Consider the following 22,517-nt stretch of genomic DNA (forward strand, 5'->3'; position numbering starts at 1 on the left):
TGGAATAGGTGGAAAGCCTGAAGTACATATATGAGGATTTCTAGTTTCGTAAGTAAAAAAAATTATACCGGACAGTTTGGGGAATTTTGTCATGGACAAGAGTGTTTACTTGCAAGCTGCTGCTGATGTTGTAATTCTGAAGGTATCTTTGGTAATGGTGTTCAGTAATTTTGAGTGTAACAGGTTGATGGTCTTCTTTCATGTAAGTACTTCAGGATCTGCTTTCAGTTGGCCTTTCTTATTGGAAAGAATTGGACTGGATCAGATGCTTGAAGCAGGATTGAGGTTTGCAGGCAGGACAATATGGAAGAAAGCTGAGGAAACCATATACTATGGACAAACCATTTCCTGAACTGCAGTCAAAGCTTGACTGCTCATGTGCAGGTTGTTCAAGGTAGTGTGACAGCTTGACTGTGCCACAATGCAGAGACAGTAGATGTTAACCCTGATAATAGAAGTACGTGCAGGGGTAGCCAAAGTATCTCCAGAGAGGCTGGTTAATGGTACCTGCCGCTGCATTGAGGCAGGAAAATTTGCTGTAGTACTCATGAACCTGAGATGATACAGCTGAACAGCGCTGTGTGGACTAACCAGTGTGACAGATGGTGACTTATGGACCCTGGTACTACAGTTGGGTTTTTCTGCTCATTCTTTTTTCTTTCTATATGTGTCTTCTAGTTGTTACATTATAAGAGTTTTCCCCTAATTCCTCCATTTAGTTGTGATAATTTAAAGTTTACTTTCTTCCATTCTTTTAAAGTATAATGAGTTTGAAGATTAAGTACTAATGAAGTTTCATGTTGCAGAAATGCTCTATTTTTGTTACTTCAGAGAATGCCACTCTTTGTATGCCAGGGGTACCACCAAAGGGTCTTCATATTCTTCCACGACCTGTACCATGGTTGGGCTCTCTCCCCCTCTTTTCCTCCCCACTTTCCCGTTTCCCATACTTGACGTCTAAAAACCTATTCGACATTACTGATGTCTCAAGCAGTACATATGTAAATATTTACTGGCATGACAGTCAACAACAGCAGGACGGGGGGAAATTGCTACATCCTACCATTCAGGGAACCTTCAAGTTCTCTTTCAGAGTGCACAGTCGATGAGAACAGGAAGGGTTTGCAGTCTGTACTTGACTTGATGTGTTTTTGGTCTCTTGGTTCCTGTTTTGTTGCAGATGTCATTCATATAGCTGTGGAAGGCTTTATCAACTCTTGAGGAAACTTTCCCCTGCACACAGACTCACACAGCTCAAGGCTGGAGCTGCAGTGGAGGAAAATGGAGCCTGTAGATCTCCTGGCATTTGTCTCCACAGAAATGAATAATACAACAGTCACCCTGGCTTTATTGGCGGTCTTCCTGGTCCTGCTGTATTGGTAAGTGATGATCATATGGGCTGCATATCAGACACAACGCCTGCTGAAGCTCTCCCAACATCTATAGAACCTTTTATTCTTAAGGTGAAACTGGAAGATAATTGGCTAGAAGGGACATGAAGGGGGAGCTGGTTTGGATGCAGAGGTTGAAATAAATATTCACAAAACTCATGATGCTTTTTAGGAGAAAATATTGCAAGGAAAAAAAATCTCTAAGTCCTTTACCAACAAACTACTAACAAAAACTGTCTTCAAAATCAAGACTTTATTATTGCTGGTTTCTTGTTAATTTCTGTAGGCAGCAGGAACATAAGTGCTGATCAGAAAGAAACAGAGTACTTGTTGCAGGGTCTTGTTGGGCCTCTTCTCTGTACTACGCTGCCCACTTGTTCCTTGCCAGGTTTCTTAGCTTAAGTGTACAGACACTTTCACTGCTGCTTGAATTTCCTCTCTTGTTCTTTCCACACTGAATAGTGGATACAAATCAGAGTAACAGCAGCCCTAATGGTAAGCACAGTAGGCATTGCAGTGAGCTCTGCTGAAATTAAGAAAACCCTCACCCTGTCCAGATAATTTATTTCAGAAATTAAATTAGCTGAACTGGGAGTGCTTTTCTGTTTTTACTCAAATACCTCTTCAAGTCTTGCTTTCCAGTCAACCAAGGTTTTTTCTGTGTGTTCAAGAAAGTGTTTCAGGGACAGCAGTAGAAAGAGAACCTTTGAGAAAACCCCAAAGCTAATCTAGAAGAGAATGGTGGTTTGAGTTTAGCACAATTACTGTAATAATGTAAATGATGGATCATTTCTGCATGTTTCTTCATTCTTTGACCCTGTTGAGCTTTGTCCAACTTCCTTGTGTTTTGAGGGAGGGTCTAGAGAGACTAAAAAAGACATTTTTTTTCAGTCAAGCCCATATTTGATGTGCATTGCCATATCAAATAGGTGGGTGAGCCTACTTTCTTAATAAGACCTGCACAAATCATCACAAAGGTCCAAGTACTACTTCCTTTGAACTTTTTGGGGGAAAAAGAATGGCAGGACTAGATCTTTCAGTAAAACCATGCTGTTTACCTGCTGACCTGCGGATCTTTGTAAGCTTAAGGGGATGAGAGGGATGGCAGAGGAACATCCACAGTTCAGAAATGCAGCAGATTGGCTTGTGAGATCTGGCCACCTGTGAGACAGCTGAAAGAGACTGATGTTTCCATGTAGGACATGTCAAGATGTGCTGAGGTCTCCAAAGACACCGAACTGCTCCGTGTAAATGTAGGGTACTTTCTGGTGCAAGGTTTTCCAGAGCCTCATTATCTTGTTCAATTTAAGGAAGGCTGTTTCTCCCCTTGAAGTAAACATGGCAGTTTAGTGCAGAATTTGGTCTTATCATAAACAAACCTAGCTCTAATTGCAGACGAGTCAAAGTTAAATGAGGCTTCTGGCTGTGGATGGTCAGCTGCTGAATTGAGTGCCTACCATCTATGTTTCAAAAAGTCCAATTTGGGAATGAGGTGGGAAATTCTCTTATGGTAGAGATACACCATTCAGTGTTTCTCCTTTCCGGGCTGAAGATGAGTTGTGTGAAGGCATGAAATAAAGGAAGCTGGACTTTTATATGAGAAAGTGTTTTATACTCTTACCTGCCAATGGTTATTACTAACCAATATTGTTGATCTACAGGTACAGGTTGATTTTTAAGTAGCTTATTAAATACAGGTGTCTATAGGTCACTCTTCCAGTGAGAAGCTGGTGTTTCTTAAACTTGCAATGAAATACGCTGGGCAACACAGGTAGGTTTGCCTGCTGGCTAAGCTATGCAGATCCATTTATTTCTGTAAAATGCAGTGACTGAAGCGGTAAGGTTAATGTCTTGAAGCACATCTGCAAGTGGGGTGGTTTTTGTTCAGACCTGGCAACCTATTCATTTGAGAGTCTGTTTTTTATAAAGTTTTTGATACTGCATGTCTGTTTAAACAAATGGGTAAAAACCAGTGCATGCTCACAGCTTGCTTCATTCATGGCTGAAACCTTGGGTTCAAGGAATAATTTAAAGAGTACAGAAAGGGTTGCCAATAGAAATGCAGATCTCTAATGCTAGAGAATGCAATATGATTGTAATAAAAACATACTCAATTGTCTGGCTCTTCTAGGAGTCAGAAAACACAAGTGTTATGTATGGCAAGAGTAATAATAAAGTAATAACTCTTCAAGTTCCTTTGACGTTTTCATTCTAAGCCTTATTCTCATTTTTAATAACTTCTGAATTTTTCTTTTTCTAGTTTTTTCTGCCAGTGTTGTGTCTTTTCAGAAGGGCAGTCATAGGGGAAGGGAGGAACGAATATTTGCTGTTGTAAATTTTGTTATGGTAGGAGCTTATGATTGATTGGGGTCATATTGTGTCAACTGTTGTGTGAGCACAAAGAATAGGCAGTTTTGTCCACCTTGTTGGCTGAAAAAGGCTTACAGGCTAAACAGAAGGCAGTTGCAGGTAGAGAGTCGATAGATCTAATGCACACTGGAATAGTAACACGATGAGGGCAACCATTGTGTTATTGAGCTATTTCCTTAGCGTGATTTTTGTGGATGGGTCTACTACATGGTTTAAATGACAGCCTTGAGCTGCTATGTGTCAGCTCAGCCTCAGTTGCTGTTAGCATGTGTATTGTAAGGCCAGATGTGACTTATCTCAGTTCAGCTGGCAGGTGGTATCTTGCTCAGTTGTGATAAGACCAATCTCTTTGCATTTTTGGGTAAGGTGAGGTCATAAGAAGCAGGGAGAGAAGGAAGGGTTGATTGGGAAAGAGGAGAGGCTGTAGCTGCGTAAAACCAAACTTGTACAGAAGATACAGGTCTTAGGAGGAAACTTTGATGGTTTGGTAATTTATTTTTTTTTAGACTGTTATTTATGGTCCAATGAAAGATCATCAATAGCTCTGTTAAAAATCCTCTAATAGCACACCTCTGACTTCTCATGTGTTGTCGTCAGTGTAATATGAAGGCGTTGCTTGTAGTTTGTGTCAATTTTAAGTCAGTGGAAAATTCAGCGCCTATAATGTCTCAGCATTTATCTTCCACATGACCTTAAGTCAGCTATAAGGAGAGGCTTTTTAAGGTAGTTGGTTTAATGTTGGTAGTAGAAAGAACAGAGAAGCTTTTGTGTACATAGTCTCTTTAGATTTGAAATGGGAGGAACAACCCTGAGGTTGCATTTTTGGTAATCTGTTACTGATGTTAATGCTCATTGCAGGGAGAGCTGGACTAGATAACCTTTAAAGGTCGCTTCCAACCCAAACTATTCTATGATTCTGTGTGCTCAAGGCTGCTTGCTGTCCCCCATTCCTGAAGGACTTAGCTGCCTGCTACCCTCCCCATCCTTACTACTTGCTCTCAGTAGGTTAAAATCTCTTCTTGCAGACTTCCTATCATGAGTTGTTCAATGGCTCTTGCTACCTCATTACTGTTGTGATAGACAATGAAATTACTGCTTTACTGACCACAAAAAGGCATAATATGGCTAAATACATAAAGCTGAGTAATACCAGTGGCATAGCACTGAGTACTCTTAAAAAATCTCTTGTCCATGTGCCTCCCACCCCCTGTGATTCCTACTAGCCAAATGATTATCAGAGCAGTTTCTTTGAAGAGCAGTTTCTTTCACAATTGCAAGTACTGCTGTCTCTATTCGCTTAATCTCTGTGAATCTCAGGGTTTTCCTTCAGGCATGAAATAAAAACAAACACTTAAGGGAGGAATGAGGTTAACATTTACAAATCCCAGTGATATTCTCTATTGAAAAATACAGTAGTATATCTATGCAACATATTGTTCATTTTCATTTCAAACATACGCTGAGTCGGGTATCCCATGCTTGGCTTTAGCTGCAAACATTGCTTTGTGTCTTTCTTTTTGCTGTCTGGGAAGATGTTTGATAAAATGAAAGCAGGAGTTTATCTTGCTTTAAAGTTTAATGTACCATAAGCTTAGCATTATGAAGAAGCTGTCACGTCATTCAGATACCTGTGTTCAAACTGGTTTATCAACTCCTTGTCTAAACAAACCTGGGCTTTTTTAGAAACATGGAGGTTGGATGGGAGGTGTTTGTTTATGTTTGTAAGAAATGCATCTAATTGCATGCTTTCAAACATAGCAAAACATACACTAGCATGTTCTTGTCTGTTTCTAAAAAGCTAAATTATTCAGAAAGATGCCATTTTTACATTGAAGTAATATTAATGATCACTTGTGTTACAGAAATGTATAATGAGAGTGAGAGATCTGGACGCTGTCCACCCATTGCATAACAGGTCAATCCTAATCCAAAGCATTTGCAGTCTCTGATCAAAAAGAATGAAAATTAAACTTAATATTCTTTTCCTCTGGCCTTAAGGGTAGACATTTTCATACACTTAGATGCAGGATATACTTAGACATGGGAGATGACGTGTTAGAGTTCATCAGTTGGTATCATACCTGCACCAGACCACATCAGAAGTTAATCTCAGGACAGGTTGTATTTTGATATAGGTGACTACAATACTGTTGCTTGTTTGGCACTATTTTACATCTGTGGTTTCGGAAAGCACTCTGAAAGAGAAAGTTTAGACATAATTTGTCTCAAAACTTCATTCTGGTTTTGCAGAACCTTGCTATTTGGGCTTGAGTTAGGCAAAACTGAGATCAAATAGATCTCAGGTTTTGTTGGCTTTTTTTCAGCTAGTTGCCACCTAAAACTAGGTCTTGCAGCATTTTTTGCTCCTCAAAAAATTAGTATTTACAAAAGATTGCTAGACCTCTTGTCTTACAGTTTGAGTACAGGTACAGAGTGAGCAGGTTATTCTCCCTAATGCTCCTCTCCCTAATCCAAATAATGCTTCCAGACAGATCCAGTATCAGGCAGTACAAAACTTGGATCCTTTCTGAAAGGAGCACCAACTGTGGGTGGTTAGGCAGGCCCAAACTTTTCCAGCTGTCACTGCTGTCATGAAAGGTACAGGGCTGCAAGGAGCACTATAGGTGGAAACAGGCCTGGGTATGGAGCATCAACATAGATCCATGAAGATGTACAGCTCTGCTCTCATGTCAGGCTCGTTGAGTTGAGAGGTTCAGAGAGGCATCCTAATCCTCGAATGTCAAAGCATGCTTGTTTTCACCGCTGGCAGAAGGCACAGCTCCACAGGTGGTGAGTGCTGGGCTTTGCCTGCTGAATGCTACTCCATCTTCCACATCCCTCCCACAGCGGTGGCTGACCTCAGAGCTGGGCTCTAAGGTTGTGGTCCCTAAAGAGTCTTCCCTTATTACAACCTTGTAGCTTCTCAGTTTGCAGTGAACCCCACATCAGGTTTACAGGGTCAGATAGCAGGGAAGTTTTATTTTTTTTTATATATTCTGTTAACCCCAGCTGTTTTTTTCCTGATGTGGCTATTATGCCACTGGAAGTCATTTTCTGCTTTCCTCTCCTTCATTCAAATGGCTTATGAAAGCTAGAAGGATCTGACTCAACAGGAAACATCAGCGAACTGCTGTTGATGACATTAAAAACTAACGTATTTGGAATTGTCTTTGTCACGCAGCTTTACAACAAGCAAATCTGGAATTCCCACTAATGTGTCAAACATAATTTGATCGCACAGCTGTGCAATATATGGCCTCCTCTTTGAGCTAAATCAAGCATCTCTAGGTGAGCCTGAGAAGGAGCAGAGTAAGCTACTGAATTAAAACTTGGAAAAGTGCCAGGCCACAAATGACTAAATACTTTCTTTCTCTGAAAATAAGGTAGATTTGATCATCCAGAATGAAGTTCACTCAGTGCCCTGATTATGCTGCTTTTAGAACAAAATTCTTTTATTTTTTTGGGAGAGTTAGGACAGTTTTCCATCATAACTTTTGCAGCTTCAAGAGTTAAATTCTCTGAGTTGTCCTCAGAGGCTGTTATAACACCTTGGTTATCCTGATAAACATAGCTCAGCCTTTGGTGCTGTGCTGCTTGCACCTCACTGCAAAGCTCATATGCCTCTTACATTCAAGTTTGGTGTTTGTAGTTTTTTTTTTAAATTTAGAGATCACATGGCCAGTTGTGTTTATTTGAAGACCTTCAAGTGCTTCCTGGTTTGGGTTTTTTTTTTTTTGGCTTTTGTGAATGTGCATTTTACCATAACAACTCTGTGTAAAGGAGTAAATCTCCAGCTATTCATTCCTCGCTGTCTTCCTTTTTCCCTAGGCCTTTTCATGCCTCTCCCCATAAAAATCCCTCAAGCACAATTTGGTTTTAGTGCACGGAGATTACAGTGTTAATAGTATGTTAAGGTAGATCTACAGGGATATGTTAGCTTCCTTTCATGAAACAAGCATATTGACCTATCTTCTGGCATCGTCTCCAGATCTAGTGTCCAATAGAGCATGCTGCGAAGCTGGTTAACGCTCACAAATGCTGCTAGGACAACAGAAGCTGGACACAGCCCTTGAGCAAACCCGTTTCCCCTTTCCTTTCCTGCAGGGCTTGGAATGGACTGGGTCTGATCTGGACTGGGTTGCACAGGCAGGAGAGACTGGCAAGGGGGAAATTATTCTGATTTCTCCATCAGGCAGCTTCTGCTTAGGAGTCTTCTCTGGAGCTTCATTTAGCTCTTCTGGGCTAGCACTTTGGTTTTAACTTCTGATCTGCTGTTTGCCTTGGGGCAGGTTTTGTTTATCTTGGGGATATTCAGGCACCTCACAAACTAATTTTGGGAGCTCTGAATTACCTTGTAGGAGCCCCTGCCTCCATCTACTGACTGTATGAGGAACCTGAGGAACTTAACGCGCTGCTCTTGGTGCTTTAAATGGAATTGAAATGAGATGATGAAAGAAGGCCATGTAAACAACCTCCTTAAAGAGAAGGCTCTGCCTCAGTGACCAGTGGGGCACTCCATCGCATTGTGCAGCGGCTGTCTTTTGCTGTGTCTGTGCATTTAATCACCAGGCTCAGAGGGGCCTCTCAGGTCTGCTTCAATTCCTCCAAACAGTGCCATGAACTCTGCTCTCCTCTGAACCCCAGGGGAACATATTGGCAGTTCCTGTGGCCGCCTTGCACTGTGGTGACTAGTTTTGCATACTCATGTGCTCCAAGGGGCGTGGAGTTGTCACTCTGCATCTTTCAGGTAGCGGACCAAGTGTCCTGCCAGCCTGGCTGTGCTCCTTCTTAAATAGGAAGGTAAATCAATGGGCAGTTTTGACAGATTAGACTTCCTCAGAGTGCTGAAAAGTAAATCTGTGTTCTCCTTCCTCCCGTCTCCTTCAACGCTGCTCCCATCATTAGAATAAAGTTGCCTGTATTCTTCTTCACTCCTTTTTGTCTTTGTATCAGGCTTGTTCAGTAACAGTGTTCAGTGTGTTTTGTCCTCATTGCTGGCTCACCAGTAATTAATGCCTTTGATTGCCATCCCTTGTTCTTCTGTAGGGAAGTTTTATACAGTATTTAATGGAGCTGTCTGAGAACTATTTAAAATATCTAAATTTAAATATTTAAAAATAAAATATTGACATATTTTTGAGAGATTGTCTTTTATCAGTTCCCCTTGACATACCCGAAACCTTTAGATTGATTTTTCTCTCCGTTATCTCCCTAGGTTTGTTTTTGGCTTCTTTCCCCATTGAAAACAAAGTTTACTGTTCCATGAGCTCAGTGTGTGCTAACTGCTGAGAAACAGCCAGCAGAAAGAGCTCAAAGTATTTTCTGGTTTGGGTCTGGAAATGCTGCTGTTTCACAGGAATAGTGGAGGAGCTTGAGAAAATGGTGTTCAATGTCTATTTCTTTATTCCCGCATTTTATGTGCCATTACTTACGCTGGCAACAATTTCTTTAAAGTTCTGCTTGTTTATTTTACGTCTATTTTCTATGGCTGGAGAGACTGTGCAGGTCAATAGGGATACAAGAGTTTTAATGCCAGGGTCATCTAGCATGTGGTAGATTCTTCATCTCCATTCCTCTGACAGTTTCTTCCCTGGCCAGTTGCTGCTTCTGCAGTTCTTCAGAACTGGTGGGGTTGTCGGGGGAGCTAGGAAGCAACAAACAAGGGAAAGGGCAAAACCTGTTATATTGGTTTGTTCGTTGGGAAGGAAAAGAAGCAGAATGCCCAGCAATGGCTGGAGAAGGGCTGGGAAGAGTGGGTGGGAAGAGAAGGATATGATTCTATACGAATTTGAAGTGGGTTGCTCCAGACTGAGGCCAAGTGTATTTGGGGAAAGTTGAGGCTGGAGGAAAGGAGCTGAATCAAGATGTATGTTGGGAGCCGGGCATGGGGCAGTGGCTGCATGCTTGTGTTGACAAAATGAAGTCTACTGCCTTGGAGAGAATAGTTCCTTTCAGCTGGGAGAAACCTTGTGATACTTGTTGGGGGTTGAGGGGTATGGGAAGGATGAAAAGGCAGTGGACTCTAGAGGAGATGGTTAACTGGTAACTGTATGATCATAAGCTCCTGCTGTATGAATGTTCTTAGATGAGAACTATTGGCGGAGTTTTGAACCTGTAACCCTAAGTATTCTTTTAACTTATTCAGTAGCAATAAATCTGATATAATCTGTCCATGCATGTTTGTGGTTTCTCATCCTAAAAGCTCCAAAGAGCTTTTATGTAAACACCCTCTCAATAGAGCTATAACAAGATGAAGAGGTCATAGAAGCACGTGGTTTGAAATGTGGGAAAGACATGAAATATAGCCACCCTGGGAGACGAAGGAGCAACTAAAGGATCTTCAATGTGTTGCATGCTAGTATGAGGGACAGAAGGTGATGGTGGTCAAGACTGCAAGGGCCTCCTTCCACCTCTTAAAATATTGATGTCATCTGTTTGCTCTCTGAAGACTTTAACAAACCTCAATTTTAAGATTTTCTGAATACTCATCACAGGTTGAGATGCAGCAACCTCTCCAAGAGAGACCTCAGTGTAGGCTTAATGGCAGGAAAACTGAGAAGCTGTATGTTTATTTCAGTGAGTAAAACACTAATGTTGTGGATTTTTTTTCATGTCTCTGAAAGTTATAATGTATTCACCCAGCATGGGACTCTGAGTTGCCCAAATATTTCCTCAGTGGCCAGTCAGGTCAGAATTCTGTCCCAGTGAGAGAGACAAGACAGCTTTAAGCTGAGCAAGCACCCCTTGGTGGTTCCAGAAAGACTTTAGATCCACTCTGTAGCTAGTGAAGCAGGGCTGTTCTGGAGTGACATTCAGCAGCCTTCACTTCCAAATATGTATCTGGCCTGCTGTCTCCCATCTTCTCTTAAGAGCTAAGAATAGGTGGGGCAAAGATAAAGGATCCTCAGTTTCGTGATAACTATTCCTAGCTATGGCAATAAACCTTGAGCCTTTCAGATCTCAGAAGAATAGTATTTTAGACTTTGTCTACCAGGAAGTTTTAGACTTCGGGCCATTTCTCACAGTCTGGGCACCATCCTCAGTAGGGATGTTTTTAAACTTTAAAAAGTTTAAATTATTAGCAGTACTTATTTAGCAGTTTCACAATTTGTTTTCTTTCCTGAGATATGACTTTTGCTTAATACAAATGTAAGTGCTATCAACTTAAGTGGAAAACCAGTTGTCTGGTGTTCTCCTAGGTCACAGAGCCCTGTTGTTAAATGAAAGAGACCATCAGAATTTGAGTGTCAGGCACAGAGGAGCGAGGAACCTCCCCAGAACAAGGTTGCAGAGAGAGCTCGGAGTATCGACTGTGGGCACAAGATACTGGAAGGGCTGTAAGAATTTCTGCCTTCACAGTCCATGAATCTTGTAAGGACGGGTGTATTTACAGTGTAAGGATGTTCATCCTGCCAAGACTCAGGCTGGGATTTGAGACTTGGGATTTGAGTAGTTTGTCCCTACCTGCCTCCTCAGCTTTAGTAGAGGCAAGCTATTAAGAAGGATGGTAAGAAGACCTTCATTTCCATGATAGATGGTGGCTCAGTTCCTCTTTCAGGCTTTGAGTGTATCACTGATGGACATTTTTCTATATAATTTTTGACACTGCTAGGGATTCTATGCACTAAAACCTGTTCTTTCTCCTTCCCCCCTTTTTATTTACGTTCCTGAGTGAGAGCATAGCCAAGCAGTGAGCTCAGTGCCATGGAAGCATTTTATATTTTGAGCAGAGATAAAAATCTCATTCCTTCTATAAACAAAACAAATCAACAGATGATGCCCAGGAGAACCATTTCTCTATAGCCATTTTCCTCCAGCTGCTTTCTATTCTGTGCAGCTTGCAATGCACCATATGAAATACGTGTGTGCCTTTCTGTGTGTGGAGAACACAGGTTTCCTCCAGACAGTGGCAGCTCCATTTTAAAAAAAAAAAAAAAACCCTCACATTTTTTCTTTTACAATGCTGTAATAATAAGTTTACTAATAGAGTCGAGATGTTTGGTTTATTTAATAGCTTATAGTTTAGCAATGCACCAGAATATGCTGGAGGAGCTCTGCAGTCACAGCTGCTGTGTCTTCACTCCGAATGGGTTCGGGCTATTGTCGTGGGAGGATGAGGGGCAGAAGCAGTGAGTTTGAGTGCATCATAAACATGGGGGCATGAGGGTACAGCCAAAACACGTTTGGAATGTATGTGTCCCTGTGTCAGTGAGGTGCTGCCATGGCTTTGTGGCCCGGCACAAGCCTGTTGCGGGAATGAGCCTGGTGGAAGGTAAGGAGAAATGGTCCCTCTAGCCTCTTGGAAGCCCTTGGTTGATAGCACCTCTTGGTTTCCTGCTTTTGTTTGGCTGCAGTGAACAGTTGAGAGGCTCAGGTGAATGGCCATGGAAGGAGATCATGCATGGGAAAGATCACAGGGTGCTGGATGAGGAGCTGGTAGATAAAGTGGTTGGTGAGGTCTCACGTGCTTGGAAATAGTTGCAGGTCAGCCCCTGGCAGAGATGCAGCTGCAGGTGTCTCTATCTCAGCAGCATCTTTCTGCTCATCTCCCTGCCCCGAGATGTGCTTCTGTACAGGAGGAAGGTGGCTAAGCCAGATGTTCCCAAACTGGGGCCCGGGGGGGTAGTATTTATCCTTGCAGGGGCAGGGAAAGCTGATAAAAATTCGAGCATTGCTAGGTTAAAGGGCTGTCTTTTTTCCATAAATAGTCGGTAGCCTCTGAGACATGGAGGAACTTGGAGCTAGCAGAGGGGCAGGAGGGCAATAAAATTTGGCAACGCTTCTTCTGGTCGTTTTGATAAAGTGTAGTTTAGAACTGAAGGAAAATACTGTGGTTTCTCATCCAAAAAGCTCCTGAGAGCTTTTGTGTAAATACCCTGTGTGTGTACATGTATGCATAAACATATGTATACATTTATATTTATATCTATAAATATGTAGCAAGTGATTTGGAACAAACAGCTTCTAAGAAAGTAGCAGAACATAACTGATCTGATCCTTGGATAGATTGCACTCGGTGCCCAGAGCAACCCCCTTATCCCATCTCTAGCCAAATGACTTCTGGCAGCTAAGGAAATAACCTTGGGTAAAACCAATAGAACTTTGATAACAGGGACGTTAGCTATTGACCCTGAATATATTTTATGACACCGCCTTGGTTTTGCCTTGTATATCTTCATTCTGTGGTTGATATGTTGTTCTGTGTTTTTGAAAAACTGCAGTCTCCACACAGCACTCCACTATCTGTCATTGCGGCACTTGGGCTGCGGGTTCACACTCGTCAGCCCTGGATCATTTGCTAAGGCAGATCTGATCTGGACCAGAGTGGGCACGTGAGACAATTTTGATTTAATTATTGGAGTGCAAGACAAGTAATTTATACCATTTCTGCTATGATGCTGCCGGGAGAAAATAGGCTGTACCTGATCTGGTTCAAAATTCACTTTTCGTATTAACAAATGTGAGTTTACAGAGCTTATTCCTATGAGATCAATGCTTTGGGTGGTGTAGCTGGGATGGTTTTGAGCAAAGGCTTCTTGCCCTAAACCTGGATTTACTGTATCATTAAGACAGGGTCTCAAACTCTCTGGAGAACTCGGTTCCATTTACTTTGTGCAATTGCCCTGGGAAAGTTAGGGAGCAGCAACAAAAGGTCAGTAGAAATTTCACTGACTGCCAAGTGCACATGAATCAATTTTTTAAAACTTGTGTTTTGGAATGTGTTTCCCAAGGTGATTTGCTTATGCCTAAGCATTTAGACTTGTAACATCTATGGAGTTCGAACTCGGAGCTTTTAGGAAACAAAAGGTAAGCCTTGTAACAGAGCTGACTTTTTTTTTTTTTTTCAAAGAAGCAAAATATTTTAGGTGCTCAGTTATTTTGAAAATTTTTCTTTAAATGGAGGTGGTTAACAGTCAGAATTCTTGTTGGTGGTGGCAATGGCTGGTTGTTTTTCTGAGTGACACTATTTTGTGCCAAGTTATAGAGCTGACTGTAAAATTTAAAAATGTTTTGGTAAAGTTTATGTGGACAACTTGTCTCATTCATTCTTCGAGAAATTCTGAACTCTTAAATAACAGCTCTAAGCTGATTTACTAGTGTAAGCCCTTTAAATTCATGGCCTGAATTTGGCTTCTATTGCTTAGAACAGTGATAAAAGTGTTGGGTTTTTTTTCGTACCTGAGAACAGTTAGAAATAATTCTCTCGCCTTTCAACTTTCACATAGACCTTTTTTTTGACTGAAAAAATGCTGCTAAACATAATATTGATAGAGTAAAAGAGCAACCCACACAGAAACCCAAGCTGCACCATAAATCCTTCTCTGAAGTTGCTCACACTGGTTATGTAAATAAAATAAAATAGATGCTGTTTGCAGAATTGTGATGATATAAGGGAAATTGCTCTTACGTGATACAAATTGTGTGCATGTATGTGTGCCCAGCTATCCGTCTGTCCACCCACCCACCTACCCAACTCTTCATTGTTCTGTGTAGCTCCGTAGTTGGCAGACATACCACAGAACCACTACCTGGGGCGGAAAATGTCCTTTCTCGAGGTTTCAGGGAGGATCGTTACAGTGACTGTTTTGTCTTTTCCTTGCTTGGCAAAGACCTTTTGACTGAAAAATATATTGCTCAGTTCAGGAGGAATTACTGTATGTAGTCAGACACTTTCAGTTGAGTGTGGTGGTTTTGGTTCCTGTTCCAAATAGTTTGTAGAGATATAGTGCACTAGGGGATGTTTCAGCCCTGATGACTGTTGATCCTCAAGGATACAGCTGATCCATCTATGTGTCTGTTTTTTTCATTTGTAAATTGCATTGCATCTGTAAATAGCTGGTGGCCAAAATCATTATCAATGTGTTAATTTAATGATCAGTCAGCATTTTAAAAGGCTGGACAGTTTCAAGAGCTTTCCCTGAGCAAGTTGGAGGCTTTGTCTTGTGGGCTGTGAGCAAACTGTTACAAAGCACAAGAGAGTTGGTAGGAGTTTGTGGAATCGTAACTAATTGACAATGGTTTTTCAAAAACCACATTTTCCAATTTAAAATAAACTGTTAAAATAATTTACAACAGTGTTATGATAGTCCCTTAACACACGTAGATAGCTTTGGGTTAAACATATAAATAAAGCCAAAAGGACTATATTTAGTTCCAGACTGATCCAAGGACAACTGAGAAACTGAAGGTCAAATAACAAAACGAAGAAAAGAAAATTATAGCCCTCCTTGTTCTGTTCTGCAGCATGCTGCTTGGCAGCCGTGAAGGTTCAATACTGGGGAATTTGTCACATACAACTATTTATGATTTGTACTTTAAGTAAAGCAAGTAAGCATGAAGTGTGTGTACTTATTGACAATAGCACATCACTGAGTCTTGTCACACTGAATCTAGACAGCAGCTCCTGAGTATTACAGAATTTCTAGCGCCTGGATATTAAAAGATCTATAAAAGAGCAATTAATCAATGGCTTTCCCCATGCCCTGTCTTGACCTGTGGGCTCTATCACTTTCTGCCTGGAACTGAGCTAAAGCGTAACCAGGTGCTAAATAGTAGATGAAGACCATCGTGTGATTTTTTTATTTTTTATTTTTGTATAAGCTATTAAAACTGTTGAGCGAGAGGAACTTCAGAACTTCAAGTCACTACTGACTTGGGAGAACTAGGAGTCTGTACTTGAGCAGAAGTTTGTTTAAACAGCCCAAGCGCAGAGCTCAGTGCTTCCATTTGCAGAGATAAGTCAATGAACTTCAACCCATGTAAGTCAACCCTCTGGTGGTGGGTTTTTTTCCTCCCTGATGGAGGGACTGATCCAGTCACGATCCGAGGTAGATGCTAGGCTGTATTCTCTTCATCTAGGAAGAGCATTTCACTTGGGTGGCTGCAGGTAACACAGGCTCTCTTAGAGCCACAGGATCAGACCTCAGTGGGTCATGCCTATTTGTTCAGTTGAGGATCTGTATAAGGATGGTGAAACTCTGAATGCTCAGGCTGATGATAAATTGATGGAGATTGTCAGTGATGTGATTTGTGCAATCAGGTGTATGCGATATTTCACTTGACCTAATCTTGCCAAGCCTGATCATGCCTGCCTGTCCTCTTGCACAGCTCCCCAGCATGCCAAAAGTGCTTGCCTGCCAGCCAACCAGGCCACAGTACCTGGGGCCAGATCCCTTCCCTGGGGTATCCACTGGCCCCTTTGCTCCAGCCAGTTGACACATTCTGACTGCCATGCTTTTATTAGGGGATTTTGGTGGTACGTGGTGTAATTAATAGTTTTCAGAGGATTTATTCCCTTTAAATTAGTTTCACACTAGCCTTCCTCTTTCTGAACTGTTTATGAAACCTTATTCAGTTGAAACCGCAGGGTAGTATCTCATAGAATAGTGGAGTTTTCAAAATTAATATACTTTTTATCAAATGTGTGCATTGTATGGACAATGTCTATTCAGACAAAACATTGCCTACCAATGACTATCAAATGCAACCTTAGCAGTCCTCAAAAATGCATGGAAATATGTGGTGCAACTTGGCTAGCAACTTGTCTGAAGATGGATGTGTTCAACTCTGAAAATACAACATTCAGAGAAACTGGCTTCTTTCTTAGATGGAAACCATGTCTGTGTTTTTGCAATTTCACTTTAAATCTAGGACTTGCATGTCAGAAAGAATGGGAAACTATGATTTCCTTCCAACTATCAATTGGCTATCATTTCTATTTCCTATGTGCAAATCTCTCCTTTAAAAATATTTTTGAGGTGGTGCATGCTGTGTCTAAAACGGAAAACAAATCAAATTAGAGGCCCAGTAATTAGGGCCATCCCTTCAGCAATGAGTTAATTTCTTTGAAGAGGTGAAGAACAAATTGGGGTTCTCCTCAGCCAAAGTCCCAGCTGAGGCATCATTTTTGGTCTGGTTGTTTCTTCAGCTCCTGAATTTATGATAGGTTTAATTTTGACTGTGTTTCAGAATCAGGTGTAAACTCAGTTATGGTTTAGGAGATTGCTTGGACTGAAACGTGAAATTTGGCCTTAAACGGTTGTGTAAAACACAAACTCTTGCAAATGTGTGTCTTAACACACATTTCTAACAAATTGTTGTTCGCTCATTTTTTTTTCTTTCATTCAATATTACAAGGAACACTGACATGAATGGTATATCTCTTCATTAGTTTAGCTGTGCTGTTCATTTATAACTTCATTTCCTTTTCCTCAGACTTTTAAGATTATTACTCAGACTAATTCTGATAAACTTAGATATGCAAACATGATTTTTTTTTTTTTTTTTTTTTTTCTGACCACCAGATAGTCATGATTTGGGTCAGGAATCCCTGGGCAGAACAGGGAGTTCGGCAGTGCCATAGGTGAATGTTGGTGTAGCTCTGGCTTTGCTTTGGTGTATGAAGCATGACACTTGCATGTGCATGCACAAAAAGATGAAGAGGAGATAAAGTCCTGAAACCTTCATTTCCCTTACTCTTGACTACCAAAAAGGAATTAAAAAGGGACTCGCAGCCCTCATTACTTATGGTGTGCCACCACAGCATATTTTAGAGTTGTTTTTGAAGGGCCATTAACCTCACTGTCTAAAAGGAAGCAAGCAACCAGCATTCTTTGAACTGCCAAATGCATGTTAAATGGATGCTTTTAAATTAGTTTTCATCCATGAAGAACATTTTGTTGTTCATGTTTAGTCTGTAAGGGTGCTCAGATGCCCCAGTTAAAGTCAGAGCCAGCCACATCAAGAGAAATAACCTTTACACAATGTGCTATCTAACTATGCATGCCTTTCTGATGAGAGGAATATACCTTTCCTAACAAAACCAAGTAAGAAATATCTTAAGAGCATAGAAGGCTTGATTATGATCTTTATTACCTTGCTGTAAAGCAAGAGCAGCACCACTGAACTCTGTGGAGTTGCTCTAAATTGAAGTGTGAGCTCTGAAATACAGAGCAGAATAAATTCACTTTATATACTTTAACTTGGAGGAGACAGGTCTCTGTGGCAGTCCCAGCAGGATTACCAGCATTGAATCAATTCCGGGGCTTGTATATCCCAGCATTGTAGGTAGTCTTGGGAAGCTTATTCTGCAGTAGAAATGTCACTGCTTTTCCACAGAATGCTCCGGTAACAGCCAAACCTCCTAAATAATCGTCATCCCTACTGTTCAGTGTGTGAATGCTGGGAACAGAAGTGTTGGGGGAATCTTTCTCAGTTTTGGCAGAAAACGTGTCTCTCGGAGAATAGGAGACTTTCCACTGGCGCAAGTCCTTACTTTTAGAGACCTGTCTCTTTGCTGAGACAACCATCTGGCCATCTCTGAGGGATGGGTTGCTGCTGGGGGTGGGTGTTATCTTTCCAGGTGGCTGGGAAAGCCTCTTACACTTGCATGCTATTGCCATGGGCAGAATCCACAACTGCAAGATTTTGAATGCTTAAATTCATTATTCAAACTCCAAAATATTGTGCAGTTATTTTTTGGGGGGGAACCTTAACCCTGAGGACTTTCCCTTTTGCTATTTAAGCCATAAACAAGTCTTTACTTCCTAATAGGTTTTGGGATTTTGAGATTGCTTCAGTTCTACCTAGCAACCACAAGCCTAGAAAAAAGTTTTAGTTGGAGCCCTTTATCCATGCCCAAACTCCACTTCCTTATGCAAGCAGGCAGCTTTAATACTGATGCTTTCAGAAAAATCCAAATGATGAGGGATTCATGATAAAGCTGTGAGATTTTGTTGCCAGGTTCATTCTTGCAGAGCACAACTAATAAAACTTTAAGGAAGAAGCCTTAGCCAAGTTTTTAAAAGTAGGTTATTTTTATTGTGAAAAACAAAATTGAAAAAAAACCAACCCCAAAGCTTGGAGATAAATTAACTTGAGTTTCAATCTAATTCATGTGGCCGGTGTAGGCTTTTTGGTGAGCTGGAACCAGACAAACAGGTGTCAGGTGCATAGAAAACAAAGCTGTATCAGTACGTTGGCTATGAACTGAACCTTGCTTTCTCCTCCTTGCTTGCATGATATTATGATGAAAGTTGGCAAAAGGAAATATGATTGCATGTGATTAAATGTTGACAGCCGAGGAACTTGGCTTTCTGTTTACAGAGGTAAAAATAACAGAAAAAATGTTGGGGAGTAAAGCTTCCTATGTGTCTTTACCCAGTCCTGGAAAATACAAGCTGAAAAAAATGTACAAAAGTCTGTTATAGCAATCCGATTTTTTTTTTAGAAAATAAACGTTTAAGATCTCCAAAATATTCTAATGGAAAAAATATTCTGACACAAATTGCAAAGGAAAATCACTACTCCCCCCCCCCGCCCCCGGGGTGTGTGCTGTATTCCAGAGCAATTGAGAAATGCATGTTAATGGGAAAGGGGTGACAAGTTTTCCCCTTTCCTGAACTTTTGATATAATTATTTAGCCAACACTGAGAGAATCTCTGCATACTCTAAAACTTCAGTCATTTCTGAAAAATTGATCTGGGAAGGTCACTAAATTCCAGAGCTGGTGAGGTCAGGGTAATGAGATCAAGTGACAGGCGCAGTGGTACCCACTGATTTAGTTGTTTAGACACTGTAACCAAACCATGACCTTCTTGTTCTGCAGCCTCTTTGATCTAACTTTGTGAAAACACAGCTGCTTACTGGATATCGCATGTTAGTACGCATGTAGGCGTTAGGGTAACTTTTCATGACATTTACTTTAATTATCGTGGGGTCGGTTTATAAAAATGAGTATCACCCACCTGCCCAGCTTTATCTGTTACTCAGAGCTCTGCTTTGCTCTCGGTTGGTATAACTCGTGAGAAGATGACCATGCAGGGTCTGCGAGATATTCCCCCATCTGACTTGGGGGTGATGGGGGAAGGTGGAAAAAAGTCCTGAATGAGGCAGGGAGCAAGACCTAATCCCCACAGTCTTCTAGAAAGGTGTTGGCAGGAGGGCAGTGCTATTTTCAATCCTGGCAGCTTTGACTGAGGACTAGCCCTGGATCAAAGTCTCTTCTAACAGACGGGTGGCTTCGGGTCTCTGTTATTTGTGCAGTGGACACTGGCGGAGGACCCTCTGGCTCACAGGCTTTGCATGAACAGACATATGGATGCCCCGTTCCCACGCTCAATGCCGAATCCTTGGTGTCTGCTTTCCCCTGTGCCTCTGCCTGTGAGGCACCTCTCCAGCAGGCAGGGTGAAGCCTCCAGTGCAGGACTCGGGTCTGCCCTGGGCTCCGCCTCTGTGTAAAACTGCCCATGGTCTGGGTCTGTTCAGGGATGAACCTGTGTTTTACTGTTCTTTGTCAATCTTTATATTTTTCTCGCTTTTGGATAGCTGTTTGGTTTTTGACATCTCTGCAACACAATGGTTCCCTCTGGAGATACTCTGCCATCAACTCTCCACTGCCTGTGCCAGAGTCCACATGGCGTTTCCTTCCCCAGGCAGGAAAACACAGGTATGGAGCAGAAATTAAGCCTGCTAAAAGCTGTACCATGCTCCCATGGAAATATCTGCCCAGATCCATATGAGATCATACACTGGAGCCCAGCTGCTTCCTGCCCCAAGTTTAAACACCGTGAGCACAATAGTAAAGTTTCGTGATGTATGGATGTGACCTGGAATCACTTAGAGCAGAGGAGCGGGATGGAGAATTTATGTCTAGCCCAGGGCAGAGCACGTGGGCTCCTGGCTATTGTGTACTGTTGCCTTTCCAATTGCACACAAGCTTATCAAAATGTTTTTGCAGGCTTGCTCCAACTTTCCTGCACAGCTTTTAACTCTTCATTTGAGGACCTTTGTGAACTAAGCAGTGGCAGCCAGCGCTTAAAGAGGGTGAGCGGTGAGAGCTCAGCTGGAGCTGGGCTAAAGAGCCAGGCTGCTGCAGAGCTCGGCAGGAGCTGGGAGCCCGCAGCGCTGTCTCTGCAGGCACGCTGACTGGTCTCCCTTCCCCGCAGGCATAAGGGTAGATGGATTTAAAAATAAATAGGAGGGCAGCTTGGAGAGCCACTGCGTGTGTCCCTCTGAGCATGGTTCAAAAGTATACACTGGGGAAGTTTAGAGATGATTAAACGTATGCACTGGCATCAGAAATGCAAAGTGCATCCAGAGGGGCATCACAACTCACTACGAGGTCAAGCAAAAATAATCCCATGATGGTTTCTCTCCCCCCCACTTCCATGGAGACTGGTGTGGGAGTACAGAAACCCAGCCCCATAGTACTGGATGCTGAACAACAGACAAAAAGATGGTTGCTGGCCTAATAATCTTGAATACATTGGAGTCCAGTTCATCATCTTTCATATGCACAGTAAGCAATAATGTTCAGATCCTTGACGCATGTTTTGTGTTTAGTTGGGAGATGGTTGTCTTTTGAGGAAGACAGGCAATACTTCGAACTTTCATCCACACTGAAGTAAACAATTGAAGCATCTCCTTTATATGATTTTTCTCTTTGTTTTTGAAAAAGAGTGTCTCTTCCACTTTGCATGTAACATTTGCACAGTGCATACTGAAAAGGTGAGCAGAACAGTCACTCTAGACACTGGCAGATTTTCACAGTGTGCACAAAGGTCTGGAAGAAGCAGTTTTGAGAATGTCTTCCCCCCTGCCACAAAAGGTCTCTTAGCTGCAGAAAAATAAATTATTTTAAGGTGGGGGCCTTTTCTTTTTGCACAAGAGTGTAGATATTTTATGGTAAAATTAAGTAATTGAAATGTTCTGTGCTTTTTCTTTTTGTGTTTATGTTTGTTCCTTGCTGTGGTTACCCATCAAGCACCAAACCAAACTGCTTAGTACAACACCAAAGCAAAACTGCCAAACATGGTCCACATTCATAGCAAGGCAACAAGTGTGTGTATATATATATTATTTTTTTTTTGTATTGTGGATATCTGAGGAATCAGCTGAGCATTTGTGAAGTACCTGTCTGAGCTTTTATCATGTTGATTTCTAATGTGGATTTATATCAGAATTTGTGTCATGAATGAGTGTGGAAGGAATTATTTCTGCTGCTTAGCATTATCTGTATGAAATACCTAGAACAGAAGATGTAGTTGAACATTTCAAAGAAAAATAGCTTTCAAAGCATGCATTTGCAAAACATTTCTCTCTGTTCTAGGTTAAAAGTGTTATGCAGAGGCTTAAATAGCTAGCTGTATTCTGCCCTTTCATATAATGCGAAAAGGAATGATAATTTATTTTTGTGTTTAATATTGTGCAGCTGTGAGTTGGCTGTAAAGACTGGGAGCACACTTACACCCATACAAGAGGCGGGCTCCAATTCCACTGTCTGTTGAAGAGATGGAAGAAATATTGTTAGAAAACTCCACAGAGTGCTATAAAATTGTGTCAGGAGCGTGTTGCCGCAGGGATCGAATAACTAAACCTGCAAAAAGCTGTTGTCTGTTCTTCTGATATGATGCATGTAGATGAGTACTTCTCAAAGAAAATTCTGAAATAGCCAAATTTGAAGGGGACTGGAAAGTCACCTTGCAAAGTGATGTTCAGTTCGTGTTTACTTGCTTTGTTACTTGTATGCAAATTGAAAACACACACACTTGTATAGCGGGGAAAGTATGGCCAGAGCATTTTCACATGTGGCTCTTGAGCTGTTAAATCAGCCAGCACCTTGAATTGCTGGAGCGCAGGAAATTGGAGCTGGGTCCTGATGCAGTTCAGGGTGAGGTGGCTCTGCCCAGGAGACCTCTCACTGGAGTCAATGGGAGCTTTCATGGAGCGAGGTACCTGTCTGTAACACACTGTATC

At 41.6% G+C, this 22,517-nt stretch overlaps 1 protein-coding gene across 1 annotated transcript in view; it reads left to right on the forward strand.

The window, feature by feature from the left end:
* Nucleotides 1-1,281: 1,281 nt before the first annotated feature.
* TBXAS1 (thromboxane A synthase 1) overlaps nt 1,282-22,517 on the forward strand; it is a 233,858-nt gene continuing 212,622 nt past the window's right edge. Inside the window, exon 1 of the mRNA XM_074166688.1 lies at nt 1,282-1,379. Coding sequence (XP_074022789.1) covers nt 1,282-1,379 — 98 coding nt within the window. The remainder of the gene's footprint in view (nt 1,380-22,517) is intronic.

This window comes from Numenius arquata, chromosome 2, assembly GCF_964106895.1.
Source record: "Numenius arquata chromosome 2, bNumArq3.hap1.1, whole genome shotgun sequence".
NCBI classification, from domain to species: Eukaryota; Metazoa; Chordata; class Aves; order Charadriiformes; family Scolopacidae; genus Numenius; species Numenius arquata.